General features: G+C 44.7%; 1 protein-coding gene across 2 annotated transcripts in view; it reads left to right on the top strand.

The window, feature by feature from the left end:
* A1CF (APOBEC1 complementation factor) overlaps window positions 1–11314 on the top strand; it is a 22765-nt gene extending 11451 nt beyond the window's left edge. The window contains exons 6-11 of one of the 2 annotated variants that reach the window (XM_009071397.1): window positions 1649–1746; window positions 2660–2930; window positions 4445–4629; window positions 7906–8042; window positions 8710–8843; window positions 11163–11314. In XM_009071397.1, coding sequence (XP_009069645.1) covers window positions 1649–1746; window positions 2660–2930; window positions 4445–4629; window positions 7906–8042; window positions 8710–8843; window positions 11163–11314 — 977 coding nt within the window. Of the gene's footprint in view, window positions 1–1648; window positions 1747–2659; window positions 2931–4420; window positions 4630–7905; window positions 8043–8709; window positions 8844–11162 lie in introns of both variants that reach the window. The other variant, XM_009071396.1, reaches the window with a different exon arrangement.
* The last annotated feature ends 1808 nt before the right edge of the window (window positions 11315–13122 follow it).

Raw genomic sequence — 13122 nt, 5'->3', positions numbered from 1 at the left:
AGATCATGCTCTCCCAATGTGCTGCAGAGGACAATATTCCTCCTCTAACGTCACATGGATAGTCCCTCCAACATCACATGGATGGTCTCTCCATGGAGTTGACCAGAGGGTGGGTATCACACTGCTTTGCCCCAGCAGAGGCAGAAGCAGGGAAGAGCAAAATTCTTGGCTCAGGAGAGGATTGGTGTCACAGAATGCTCTCAAGGTGGCAGAAGGGGAATTTTCAAAACTCAAAAGGTTCAATAAAGCCTTAACTTGTAAACAAGGCATCAGCATATAACTCCCATAACTTCAGGCTTAGAAAATCACCTTCTCTCCCAGAAGGACACAAAGTGCTACTTACCATTCTGGTGCCATTTTGAAGATGTGCAGACTGCTCAGGTTATAGGCTGGGACAGGCTTCATTCAGTACACTGGAGCTCCTAATGACTCCCCCTGAGCACCAGAGAAATTCATTTTCTCCTGAATTTATCCAAGTAAGTGCTTTGTGTGGCACCTGTTCAGCTTTAAAGGCTAAGAAGCCCACAGAGGAGTCATTCAGCATCCCTTAGCTGTGTTTCCAAAGGATATGTTTGAGAATGTCACAGTTTTGGAGGATTGGTTTGCTGACAAGGTGCTTCCCGAGCCATAGGAGCAGAGAAGATGAACAAATAAAGAAAAGGCAGATGTCTAAAGTTTGTGGCCAAGGGGAATGGGACCTGTGTCGTTATTTTGGAGACAAACTGCTCAGTGCAGACTTTCTCAGTGCTGGGAAGTTCCCATCAGCAGACTGGCTGACAAGGGAAAGCTGCAGAGGAAGGACATAGAAAAGAACAAGAAGTTATTTATGTTTGAAAGACAGAGGTGTAAGAAAGATTCAGGCTGGGGGCACCACGGTGAGGGTCTTCAGCCCAATCTCACTCTCAGAAAGGCCAACAGCTCAGCTGCAGACGCTGGCTGGGGCCATGTCCAGGTGAATTGTGTCATCCAGGGATGCCACACTGACATGAAAAAGGCTGTTTCTTAGGGAGAGACCTGGTGCCCCATCAGTCCCAGCCCATCCCTGTGCCCAGGGCTGATCTGTTGTGGGTAGGACTGGCTGTTCATTCTTGCTGAACATCTTGAGTTGGTGGTTAAAAAAGCCTCCTTGCTTTATGGCAGAAGCATCAGCTTTCCTGAAGCTGCCTCCAGGTATCACACACATACAAAACCATGGCGATGGGGATCATATGGTGTCATTACCTGTAGCTGATGCATTCATTCCCTGCTCAACCATCTCAGTGCTTTGTCATGGAAGGAAGACACAAGACCAAAGGCAGTGCCCAACAGAGAATTTTGGACTCAAGAAAAATGCTCCGATTTAATGAGACACTTACTGGTGCCTGACACCAAACACTTCTAGTTTGCCTTGAAATACTACAACCTTTATATATTCAGTTTCCCATGGCATATACATCCCAAGAGATAAGAAGACACTGTTCTCTTGTTCTTTTACCCTTGAATAGCCTTTGCTCTCCAAGTGCTCATAACCAAACACAGTTGCTCTTTCAGATCTATATTTTCCAGCTAATACCAATTTCCTACTAATATTCCTACTAATGTTTGTGTTGGACTCAATGATCTCAGAGCTCTTTTCCAGCGTAATTGATTCGGTGACTGTTTTCTACAGGTGCAGTAGAGAGAGTAAAGAAAATTAGAGACTATGCCTTTGTGCACTTTAATAAAAGAGAACACGCGGTGGAGGCTATGAAAGCCTTGAATGGGAAGGTAAAGATGCTGTAAATGCTAATTACTGGGGCTTAGGTGCAGTATATTATACACAGCTGAAACAAAGCAGCCTGGGTTTTCAGCAACATAAACCTTCTGGAGGTGTTAGCCCTGTTTCCTCTTTGCAGGCTGCTTTTATACTCCTGAATTTGTTGGGGTTTTTTTTCAGCAGCTCTGGTGTACACAAACTAGTCATTTTGGCTCCTTGTATTTGTACTAAATGTTTGCCCAGCTCATACTCTAGTTCACTGCTCAGAAAAAGGAAAATAAAAGCAGGGCAAAGCTGAAAGGAGACCTAGCAAATGAGGGGTTGCAGGCTCCCTTGGCTCACACTCCTCCTTGTTCCATGTCTGCCAACAGAAACACTCACAGGGCAGTGTGTGAATGGCAAACTGGGACAAACAAGGTCAGCCCAAAACATCTGCTCCAAATTCAGATGTGGATTTGCAAGGAGGTTTCTGTATTTAGTCCTTCTTGCACTGCATGTAGTTCACGGCACTGTAATGCAAGAGCTTTTCCCAAAGAGGTGTTAACCCTGCTCCTATTTTTAGTGCTACTGCTGTTCTCCACAGGAGCACATGGAATCTCACTGACTTACATGCTACTTCGCATGCGAAGCCTTTTGAAGGTTTCACGACTGTGCTAATCTGGTTAAGGTGCTTCTTCCAGCTGGGGTCAGGGTTGGATGCTCTTAACATGTTAAACATTCACCCAGCCAGTGCCTTCTTCCACCTGTGTGAGGGAGATTTGGGGGGGGGGTTGGGGTAGTTTTTGGGGCAGTTTTCTCCATCTTCCCATCCCATTAGCAAACCACAAGGGGAAACTGCCTCCCCAGGCAGGATAATCCCTTGTACACATTAGAGACTTACACTTGTGCTTCTCCTGTGCTCTCTCCCCACCACCTGGTGTGAAGGTGTTGGATGGGTCCCCGATCGAGGTGACATTAGCCAAGCCTGTTGACAAGGACAGCTACGTCAGATACACAAGAGGCACAGGTGGCAGAGGTGCCATGCTGCAAGGAGAGTACACCTACACCTTTGGACATGTGTATGATCCTGCCACTGCCTACCTGGGTGCTCCAGTGTTCTACGCACCCCAAGCCTATGCAGCTATTCCCAACCTCCACTTCCCAGCCACCAAGGGGCTCAGCAACAGGAGCATCATCCGGCCCCCATCCATACGAGGTAATTCACATCATACCAATACTCAGATCTAGCAAAATGTCTCCTCCAGTGCTTGGGCAGCTGCTCCCTAGGCTTGTGTTGAGGACATCGGCTTTGCCCTGGCTTCTGAGCCCCTTTCAGAAAAGGATGGAAAACACAAGGTTTGGACTCTGTCCTTCCTAAAGACAAACTTTCAGCAGACTAAGCTGAACAAAATAACCATTTTCCTGGAGCAAGCCTGAAAGAGCTTCCAGATTGCCCTCAGTCCAGTGTAAATAACCCATGAATCCTCCTGGTTTTAGCCCAGCAGGGAAGACCAAATAAAGCAATCTTCTCCCTCTAGAGCCAGGTCCCACAACCAGCCACCAGCACAGCTCACCACTGTTTCCTCTCTGCTTTGAAGGTCACAAGGAAAGTTTTACCAGTCCTCATGTTCTCTGCCCCAAAGCCATGGTGTTTTGCAAGGAGGCCACACTGCCCTGATACAGGGTAGGGAACAAGCACTGAAATCAAGCAAGGCATTAACTGTGGTCTGGGAGATGGAGCCCTGTTTTGGGGGATTGTCAACCTAATAGTAACCCCTCTATGAAAACAGAGAGTATTTCTGAAAGCTGTTGGTGCTTTGTCTTTGATCTTGGGTGGCTGCACCTAGGACCAAATCAAATTCTCCTACTCAAGCATCCCCAGATTAAGTATCAATGCAAACATCATTTGATAAGTTCAGAAGTATTTTTGGGGCTATCAAAAAAATAAGTTAATCTTCCCATTTGCTCTTCCTTCTAAAGATGATGCCTGTGTCACTCAGCTTGTGTCCCCAGGCCTGTAGCCAAGTTCCATAGCAGGCTGGGACCCTGTGTGGCACCCCAGTAGGGCTGGCAAGGACTGTGTCAGCCAACTTTTCTCCCTTCACAAGGAAGGAGATAGTGGAGCAGGAACACTCCTTGTGCTTTATGTTTTTTCCTGCATAGGTGAAGCCAGCTTCTATGAAGGTTGCACTGGAAAAGGTGCAGATGCCACAACCCACCATCCCTCTCTTGCATTATGGTCTCCCTAGACTCCCAAGTAGGGTTCCCTGAGGAAAAATGGAAGTGTAATAAGGGGGGGAAAAAAAGGATTTTCATTCATATAAGGATGAAATTGAATAAACTCTAAATTTTTCAAGAAGGTGAAATTACACTGGTGGGCAACAAGAGATACCAGCTGACCCTTCTCTGCCTTTCAGCTACAAATCTGGGTAGAAAGGTGTAATGAAATTAAAACTGACCAGAGAAGATAGAAAAAGGATCAGAAAGAATCAGGTCTCCCATGAAAAACCTCACCCATCCATGAATAAGAGCCCCAAAAGAAATGGTGTCAGTGCTGATCCTGGGTTATCCCAGCAACCAGCTGCGGGGCCTCCTGCCTGTATTCTTACCAAACCTAGCAAGTGGGGCTAACTTTTCCATTTCAGCAAGAATCAGGGTCATTTTTTCCGTGATTTGATTCAGTTTAATGCCTTCTTACATTCCTAGAAATTTACATGAATGTACCTGTAGGGGCTGCGGGAGTTAGAGGACTGGGAGGTCGTGGCTACCTGGCGTACACGGGCCTGGGGCGTGGATACCAGCTCAAAGGAGAAAAGAGGGGAGAGGATAAACTCTACGACCTCTTGCCAGGAATGGAGCTCACCCCGATGAACCATGTCACGCTAAAGCCCCAAGGGATCAAACTTGCTCCTCAGGTATGTCCACAAAAAAAGGAGTGTCAATATCCTGGGCAAAAGTTGTCTTTACCCAAAGTATTTTTGGGAAAACAAGGCCTTGATTGAATCTGCACTGGGGACTGATAATTAGATCCATTCTAGCATCTCAAAAAAGATGCATCTTCCTGGAAGTGTTTAAGAGGTGTTTGGATCTGACACTGGAGGATATGGTTTAGAGTTTAGTGGTTACAGCACAGTGGCAGGATAATGGTTGGGCTTGTTGATCTTAAAGGTCTCTTCCAACCTTGATGATTCTATGATTCTACTGCCCAGAGAGGAGATGGAGTCATCATCCCTAGAAGGGTTTAAGAGGTGTCTGGACCTGGCGCTGGAAGATATGGTTTAGTGTTTAGAGGTTACAACAGTGACAGGTTAACAGTTGGACTTGGTGATCTTAAAGGTCTCTTCCAGCCCAGATGATTCTATTATTCTAAGATATTAAAAAGATATAGGAATACTAGTTGCATCTTGCAATATCCACCCATCTTGCTGTAGAATGGCATCTGCTCTCAGAAATATCTAGGTTGGAGAAGATATTTCTTTAAAAATCACCATTAGCCTGGGTTTAGAGTTGTCATAATATGCTTTTGGGTGTAAGATGAAACCTAGTTATGGCTGTTGCTCCATAAAAGCACTGAAGGTAAAGAAATTCCCATCCAAAATGGGTTGGATACACAAGGTGCATCACTTAGGACTTCACCAAGGGATGAATGCACATGTACAGAAAAATAACGTACATTTTTAAATCATTTATGGGGACAGAGGTGTTGACCACAACCCAGGCCAGCACAGAAACTCTGGTTGCTTAAGACTTTTGATTTGGTTGTGTATGTGGATGGGTGGATGAGGACTGAGGAGAAATCCAGAACAAACTCCCAAAGTTCCTGGAGGTTCAGCTCTCACAGCAACTCCTTTGCCCTTAAATCCTCCAAAGGAACATGTGAAACCAGCTTCACCCTGAATTTTGAAGTACATTTTTGCTTACTAACTCTTCAATTGCCACAGCATCTGGTTTGCAAAAGTCTATGAAAACATCCTTTTCTTCCCCAGAAACCAGGATAGTGGGGTTTTTTTTCCCCACCTGCAAACTTCTACAGTCCTTTTACTTTATTTTATCAGCATATAAGAGGGGTGAGATAGCCTGAGTGGTGCTGCAGTGCTTTAGGGCAGGTGAAGTTCAGTTTTTCCTATTCATATCCATGCCAACACCCCACTCATGTATTTCAGCCCTGGGCACTTACAATGCTGGTCCTTTGGGGCACATTTTCCCAGCAGCTGAGCTCCCTAATCCCCCACTGCTGCTATTTCCCAGCAGCAGGTCACAAACAGCTACAACTTGCTTCAGGACCACCTCGCTAATAGGACAGTCTCACTTACACCTGTCAACGTGGTCAGCCCCTCCCACCTGCTGCACTGAGATCATGTCAGTGCCATCTTTGAATGGTTTTGTTCCCACTACCCAGCTGTGGTGCTCTGTGTTCAGAAATAGATCTGCCTTGCTGAAGATTTAAATGATGTACATTATAAACTCGACATTTCGTGTAAAGGTGTTGGTTCAACAGGAAACAAGGGTTGCCTCAGTCAAGAAATGTAAACTACTTATTTACACTACAGAGTGCTAAACTTCAGTTGGAGCTATGATTACAAAATTAAAGTCAGCCCTGATGTTTAAACTTTGCATTTTTATTTTAAATAAAATGAAGTGTTAATTTTAAGGTAGACATCAAGGTGACCTAATTGTGGCCTTCCAGCACCTGAAGGGAGCCAACAAAAATGATGAAGAGATACTACTGATAAGGGCCTGGAGTGCCAGGGCAAGGGGGAATGGTTTCACATTGCCAGAGGGCAGAGTTAAATGAGATATGAAGAAATTCTTCCCTGTGAGCTTGGTGAGGCACTGGCACACGTTGCCTGGAGCAGCTGTGGCTGCCCCATCACTGGAAATGTTCCAGATAATATTGGATGGGACATGGAGCAGCCTGATCCAGTGGAAGGTGTCCCTGCTCATGGCAGGGAGTTGTACAAGATGATCTTTATGGGCCCTTCCAACCCAAATCATTCTATGACCTATTTCTTGATGAATTAAACCAGGGACAGGCACATAGCACAGGTTGGAGGCATCCAGAGTTTCTGGTCCAGCCCATCTGGCAGCATGCTCAGCATCCTAAAGTCCCATACTCAACATCTTCTAGGCTGGGTGTCAGGTCTGGTAGAGCTGCTTTAAAAAAGTAACTGGTGTGAGCACCCACCTAGGGAGGCATGGGAACACCATGCTGTGTTCAAGCTCATTTGTGGCAGCACATGCCCAGTGGGTTAAAAACAATGAAACACAAAGCCAACACAAGAGTGTTTCTGGACAGCAATTCCCAATTACCACGGAATCAGCTGTGCTAGGGCTTAGGGCAACGTGGTTCAACATTTCTCTTTGAAACTCAAAGCAGAAATCGCCTGCTGAAGACGGTGTAATTAATTGGATAGAAACACAACCTTTTTTCTTTTTAAAAGGAAGACGGATAGAAACACAACCTTTTTTCTTTTTTTTTATTTGCGCTTTTCATGCACTGTAACCCACAAGACCAGGCAGGCAGCAGAGCAATGAAGATGGATGTAACCCTAGTGGTTTTAGTAGGCTGAAATAGAACTGCATAGAGTTTCTGAGGAGAATTCAAAGAAAACTACCCTGAAACCAGAACAAACCAGCTAATTTGCAAAAGGAAAAAGGTGTCCAGTTTAACAGGGAATAACTTCAGGAATTAAAAGGTTTTAAAACTATAAAACATTCTGATGAATCTTATACTTGAAGGTGAATGTAGAATCCTGTCTGCTATTTATTCTATAATTTTTTACTAAGCCATGAAGAAGGGAGGCTACAAGAAAGATGGAGACTGTTTACAAAGGCCTGGAGTGACAAGACACAGGAGAATGTCTTCCCACTGTCAGAGGGAAGGGTTAGATGGGATATTGAGAAGAAACTCTTCCCTGTGAGGATGGTGAGGCACTGGCACAGGTTGCCCAGAGAAGATGTGACTGCCCCATCCCTGGAAGTACTCCAGGCCAGGCTGGATGGGACTTGGAGCAACCTGGGCTAGTTAGTGGAAGATGTCCCTGTCCATGGCAGAGGGGTGGAACTACATGAGCTTTAAGGTCCCTTCTAATCCTAACCAATCTGTGATAATTCACCAAGGAGCTGAAGCTGGGTGACAAGGCTTCCGTGCAGCAATTAACCCAAGCAAAAATCCCTTTTCTCCCTTTTAGATCTTAGAAGAAATCTGCCAGAAAAATAACTGGGGACAGCCTGTTTACCAGCTCCACTCTGCAATTGGCCAAGATCAAAGACAGCTCTTCTTATACAAAATCACCATCCCTGCCCTGGCCAGCCAGAACCCTGCCATGTATGTAATTATTTGAGGTTTTCTGAGGTTTAGGATTTATCTTTTAATGGCATTTTATCTAATATCTCTCCTCAAAGGACAATCACACAGGTGTCTATTTTTTCTATTTATTTATTAAGTATTTCAGGAAAAAAACCTTTCATACACTAAAATAAACTGATAGTGATGTGTGCCCTGCTTGTACTCTCTCTCTGGTGGTGCAAACTTTATAGAAAGCCAGACAAGATATAAAATGGTGCTTTTTGGTACAAAAAAAAAGCACACAGTGCCTTGTTTGTGAAAATGAAAGGAGTCTGAAGTAACATGCTGGTATTTTGGCTCCAAATATGATTCTAAACATTTCTGACCCAAAACAGTTTGTTGTGTATTGTAAAGAAAACCCCAGACTATGTATTTTAAAGAAGTAACACAACAGCTTTTTTTTTTTTTGTCTGAAAATGCACAACATACTCTGAAAGGATGTTGTGTCCCAGATGAGTGCCAGGGTCAATAACCTCAGCAAGGAAACCAGACCACTACGAGGAGAGTACTTGTGTTAATGCACCAGCACAGTAAAATATTGCTTCCATCTGATATGGGGGATGGTGCCAGCTATAAGTGAATCAAAACATCTTGCAGGAAAGTCCTACAGAAAACAAACCCAGCTAACATTTTGCTGTACTCACAGACATCCCTTCACACCACCCAAGCTCAGTGCCTACATCGATGAAGCCAAAACCTACGCAGCAGAATACACCCTTCAGACACTGGGGATTCCCATGGAGGGAGCAGAGGTGCCTCCTGCAGCACCAGCTTTTCCAGGTATGGGAAGGTCTGTACAGAAAAGGTCTCCTGGAACATTATTTTTCCTGCTATTTCCTTTCAGTTGTCAATTATGAACATTGTTTTGGCCACTGAGGACAGACCTGGTTGTGGCCCCCCTCCATACCTCTACCTTTACTCATGTCACTTATGCAACTTTATTGCCTTTAAAAGTATTTTTTTCATGCACCAAGTTCACACAAATTCCAATGTACATTCCACAGAGCAACTCAGGCTGGGGGTGTTGGGGTGGGAGTGGTCCCTGTCTGACCCTGACCCTGCAGGTCAGTGCCACAGGTACAGCATTTTGCTTGGGGCTGTGTCCAGGTGAGTTGAAGCAGTGTCCAAAGATGGGGACCCCCCACCACCCAGGGCCCATTCCAGCTACATACCTCCTCTTCACTTCTCCCAGTTTGTGAATGCCTCCCTTCCACTGTGAGCCCCAGCTAGAATGCAGGATCCAAAACTGGTATCCCCAGTGCCACATCTGGGATGAGTCCCCTCCCTGGACATGCTGGCTGGTGCCACCCAGGATGGAGTACCTCTTCCTCCCTGCAAAGACATATGGTTGGTTGACTCAAGGTCTATCCATCCTTCCCCAGTGCCCTAAGCTCCTTTTGAACCAACACTTAGGATTTCATCAGCCAAAGAAATGACGCAGCCATGCAAGTTTGGATCCAATCCCATCTCTCACACCCCCACTGCAAGTTTTTTTTCCCAGTTTGTAAATTCATAGTCAATAGCTCTTGCAACTGCCCAAAACCACTTGGGAAGTCATGGAAAATGCAGGAATTCAGCTCACAGGCATTACATTTGTGTGCTCTCCAGCATGACAGCTATCCTGATGTAGTGGGAGCAACACATGCCAAAGTGCACATGAGGAATGCATTAGTCAGTACTACTGACTTGTTTGGAGTGTCTCAAGAATGGATTTTTAAAAAAATAAAAAAAATCTATCAGGCTTCCTGCCACAGGAGTCCACAAAAGCCACAGAAAAATCAATTTGTCTGGGTTTGAGCAGGCTTCCGCAGCATGGAAACCAAATGGGCTCTTTATTGAATCCAGTCACCACTTACTGCTTAATTAGAATCTCTCCTTTTCTTTCATCCACCCTTATTTATTTGTCTTGGAAACCCAACAAATTGACATACATTGCAGTTTCTGCTTGCAGCACACACTGGTCCTTGATCAGGGCCTGCTGAAGTGCAGCTCAGCTCAGGCCATGCCCAGGTAGCAGCTCATTTCTCTTGTGATGGTGGCAGATATGCCTTCAACCACACATTTCTCAATTCCTACTCAAAACATTGTACCTAGCTTTGCTGATGCAAAGAAAATACTCTGAACAGCCACAATACTCAAATTATAGCCATTTTCTCATGTTTTCTCCTGAAGTAACACCTCCAGTGAGGCAACGCATGCTGTGCTACCCAGTATTACCATTCCCCACACTGAGAGGACCTCTGCTCCAACTGACCTGAAGTTGATCTCATTGCCCAGATGATCAGACAGAGATTTTGGACCCTGAGAGATGTAGTTTAGCAGCAGAGCCTGGTCCAGCAGATCCAGCAAATGCCCCAGCTACTCTTCGCAAATTCAGGCTTTGCCTTAACCCTTGATTATTTCACAACAAACTACTGCGGTCTGGTCATTGAGCTGCTATATATTCCTTCAGAGAAACCAGACCCAAATGATGTTTGTTTTCCCAGTGATTCATTCAAAATCAGCAAAGATAACATCTTCCCATGGCAAATTTTGAAGTGTTGAAACCACATTTTCCATTAGAAACTGATGGGAAAAAAATCCAGCCAAAACCAGTCTACTAAATATTTTCTCCCTGATACCGCACAGAGTTTCCCTCCTCTAATAACGTCTGTCCTGAATTCCGTGTATTTGACTGTGAAAGGTATCAGAGCCACATAATCTCTATGAAACCTGCCCAAATTTCTCCTATATGATGCCATTTTCTGCCCTTCTCATGCCATGCATGGGAGGACATTTACAGAACACCGTTAACATCCTCAGCTCAGAAACAATCAAAGCCTAAAGAAAAAATATCCAACAGAGGGATAGTTTCCAGGCACCATGTTTAACAAACCACAGGTGAGGAAATGCATTCATTTTCCAGCTTTTTTTTTTGCTGCCTTTAACATGAAGGAAAAACCCATGCCAGAAACGGCCTATTGATTTAGATTATTCCCACTAATAAACTCATTGCTCTCTAGGTCATTCCTTAGGCTTTCCCATCAAAACCTACAAGGCAATGGTCAGTGTTGAACATCTTTTCATTAACCTGAAGTTTCTCCTTCCTTTTCCCTGCAGGATATACCATTGCTAATGCAGCTGCCACTGTTACAGCCACTCAGCTCAAACAGGCAGTGACTATGGGACAAGACCTAGCGACGTATGCAGCCTACGAAGCCTACCCTGCCTTCGCAGTCGCCGCACGCAGTGATGGCTATGGAGCATTTTAATCCCATTTTTAAGCAAGTTGCCTTAAATTGAGCACAGGCAGAAAGGAAAAAAAGAGAAAAATCTCAGTCTAGTAATCCTTACACCCTCACGATTTTCAATGGATCTGTCACTCTGTTAGCCAAAGTTAGCTTTAGTTGGAGTTTCATTCTTGTAGTTCTTTAGTCTCATAACAGGATATTATCTGAGGGGGGAAAGGAGGAAATAAAAAGAAAATAATCATGCCAAATCAGATTTTCACTCTAGAAAGCAAAATCTCAGCCCAGAAAATGAGTGGTTCTTAGGTGTAGTTTTATATAGATACAGCCTATTGTGTGTGTGTTTACAAGCAACAGCCTGTGCTGAAAACAGTGGGTCCCATGGATGCTGTGACATGGGACCAGGGAAGGATAGGGTGCCTCTAGCAAACCCCTCTGTGCATCAGGAGTTTTCCTCCATGCACCTCAAAATTTCTCAAGCCAGGCAGAACAGCAGGTAAAAAGAAAGGCTGCCCCTGGGCCACGTGGGTTTGCCCCTTGCTGCTTCTGAGCACCCTGTGCCACCAGTGCCCTAAGAATGTGCTCAGGCTTCTCAAGTGTCTTTTAAATTCTTTCTGGCACAGCCAAGGCAAGAAGTCATTTATCATAAGCATTTCTGCCCAGCCTAACAGGTTGGTTTGCCTACTAATTTGATTTTTAAAGCAGGAGGCAAGCATTTAGTAGTTTTCCCTCTAACTTTGCTAGTCCCAGCCATATTCACAAATCAGCAAATAATGGTGTGCCCATCGAATGGCACATTCACTGAAAGACAGGACAACTTTTAGGACTATTAAGGTTGAGGACCAGAAAAGTGCTATTCATTAAGGCCAATTCTCCACTTAATTAGAGCACAGGAGCTCACAGCCATGGCCCAGTAACAGCAGGCACCTCTGCAGGAATACAATTATAAGCAAGGAAGCTTTTGCCAGTATGGAAAGAGCCTTGCTCGGCCATCAGCACTGCTTTACACATTAAATCCAGGCTGCTAGCTGCTGTGGTTCCTGAAAAAAATTAATTTAGTGGAAGAGGGTTCACACCCACAGTAAAGGCACCTCTTGTTTTGGAGAGCACCAGAGCTGATGTTGTTTGAACTCTTCGGGGATGCTGAGAGCATCCTTTGATTTATGGCAGGAGGGCATCATCCATTTATATTTGCTATGGTAGTGAGGCAGAAGTAATGATGCTCTAGAGATACAGGAAGAAGACAGTGTTAGATAACTACAGCAGACATGTTAATCCTATATCATAAATCCTATGCAGTAAGGCACAGCAAGAAAACTTGAATCTGCTCAGTCTAGGGCCAAAGAAAACCCTTTGGGGGGAAGAATTTACAACTGAGTTGACAAATCCCATTGAGTCAAACAAATTTGGACCCAAATTTTTCATTTGGTCTAGATGATGTGATGTGGCAGCATACAAGCCATTCCAAGTGGAGTTTTTCCCTTGCACCCTCAAAACTGGACAAAGCAGGATGGCCTGTGACAAGGTGTGAACTACCGAGAGCTAAGTGTTCTCTGTTCTCCTGCTTTGGCTGCCTGGATTTCCCTCAGAACAGAACAAACCCACATAAGCTGTACAGTCTGTGGTCCTGACCCCTTCTATTTATGAAGTGGCTCATTAGGGTGACCCTAAAGGTATTACAAGCCCTCTGTGGTTGCTGTTGGGCACACTTGGCTTCACAAAACCTGTTCCCAGAGGGCAAAATAACCAAGAGTGTTATGGATATCGTAGCTTTTTTTTTTTTCTTCTATGTCTTTAAGTCATGTTTGATTGCCAACAAGTAACATACCCAT

The sequence above is a fragment of the Acanthisitta chloris genome, unplaced genomic scaffold (assembly GCF_000695815.1).
Source record: "Acanthisitta chloris isolate BGI_N310 unplaced genomic scaffold, ASM69581v1 scaffold15163, whole genome shotgun sequence".
Taxonomy (NCBI): Eukaryota; Metazoa; Chordata; class Aves; order Passeriformes; family Acanthisittidae; genus Acanthisitta; species Acanthisitta chloris.
The sequence above is the reverse complement of the archived record's forward strand: the minus strand, read 5'-3'. Positions and strand labels throughout refer to the sequence as shown.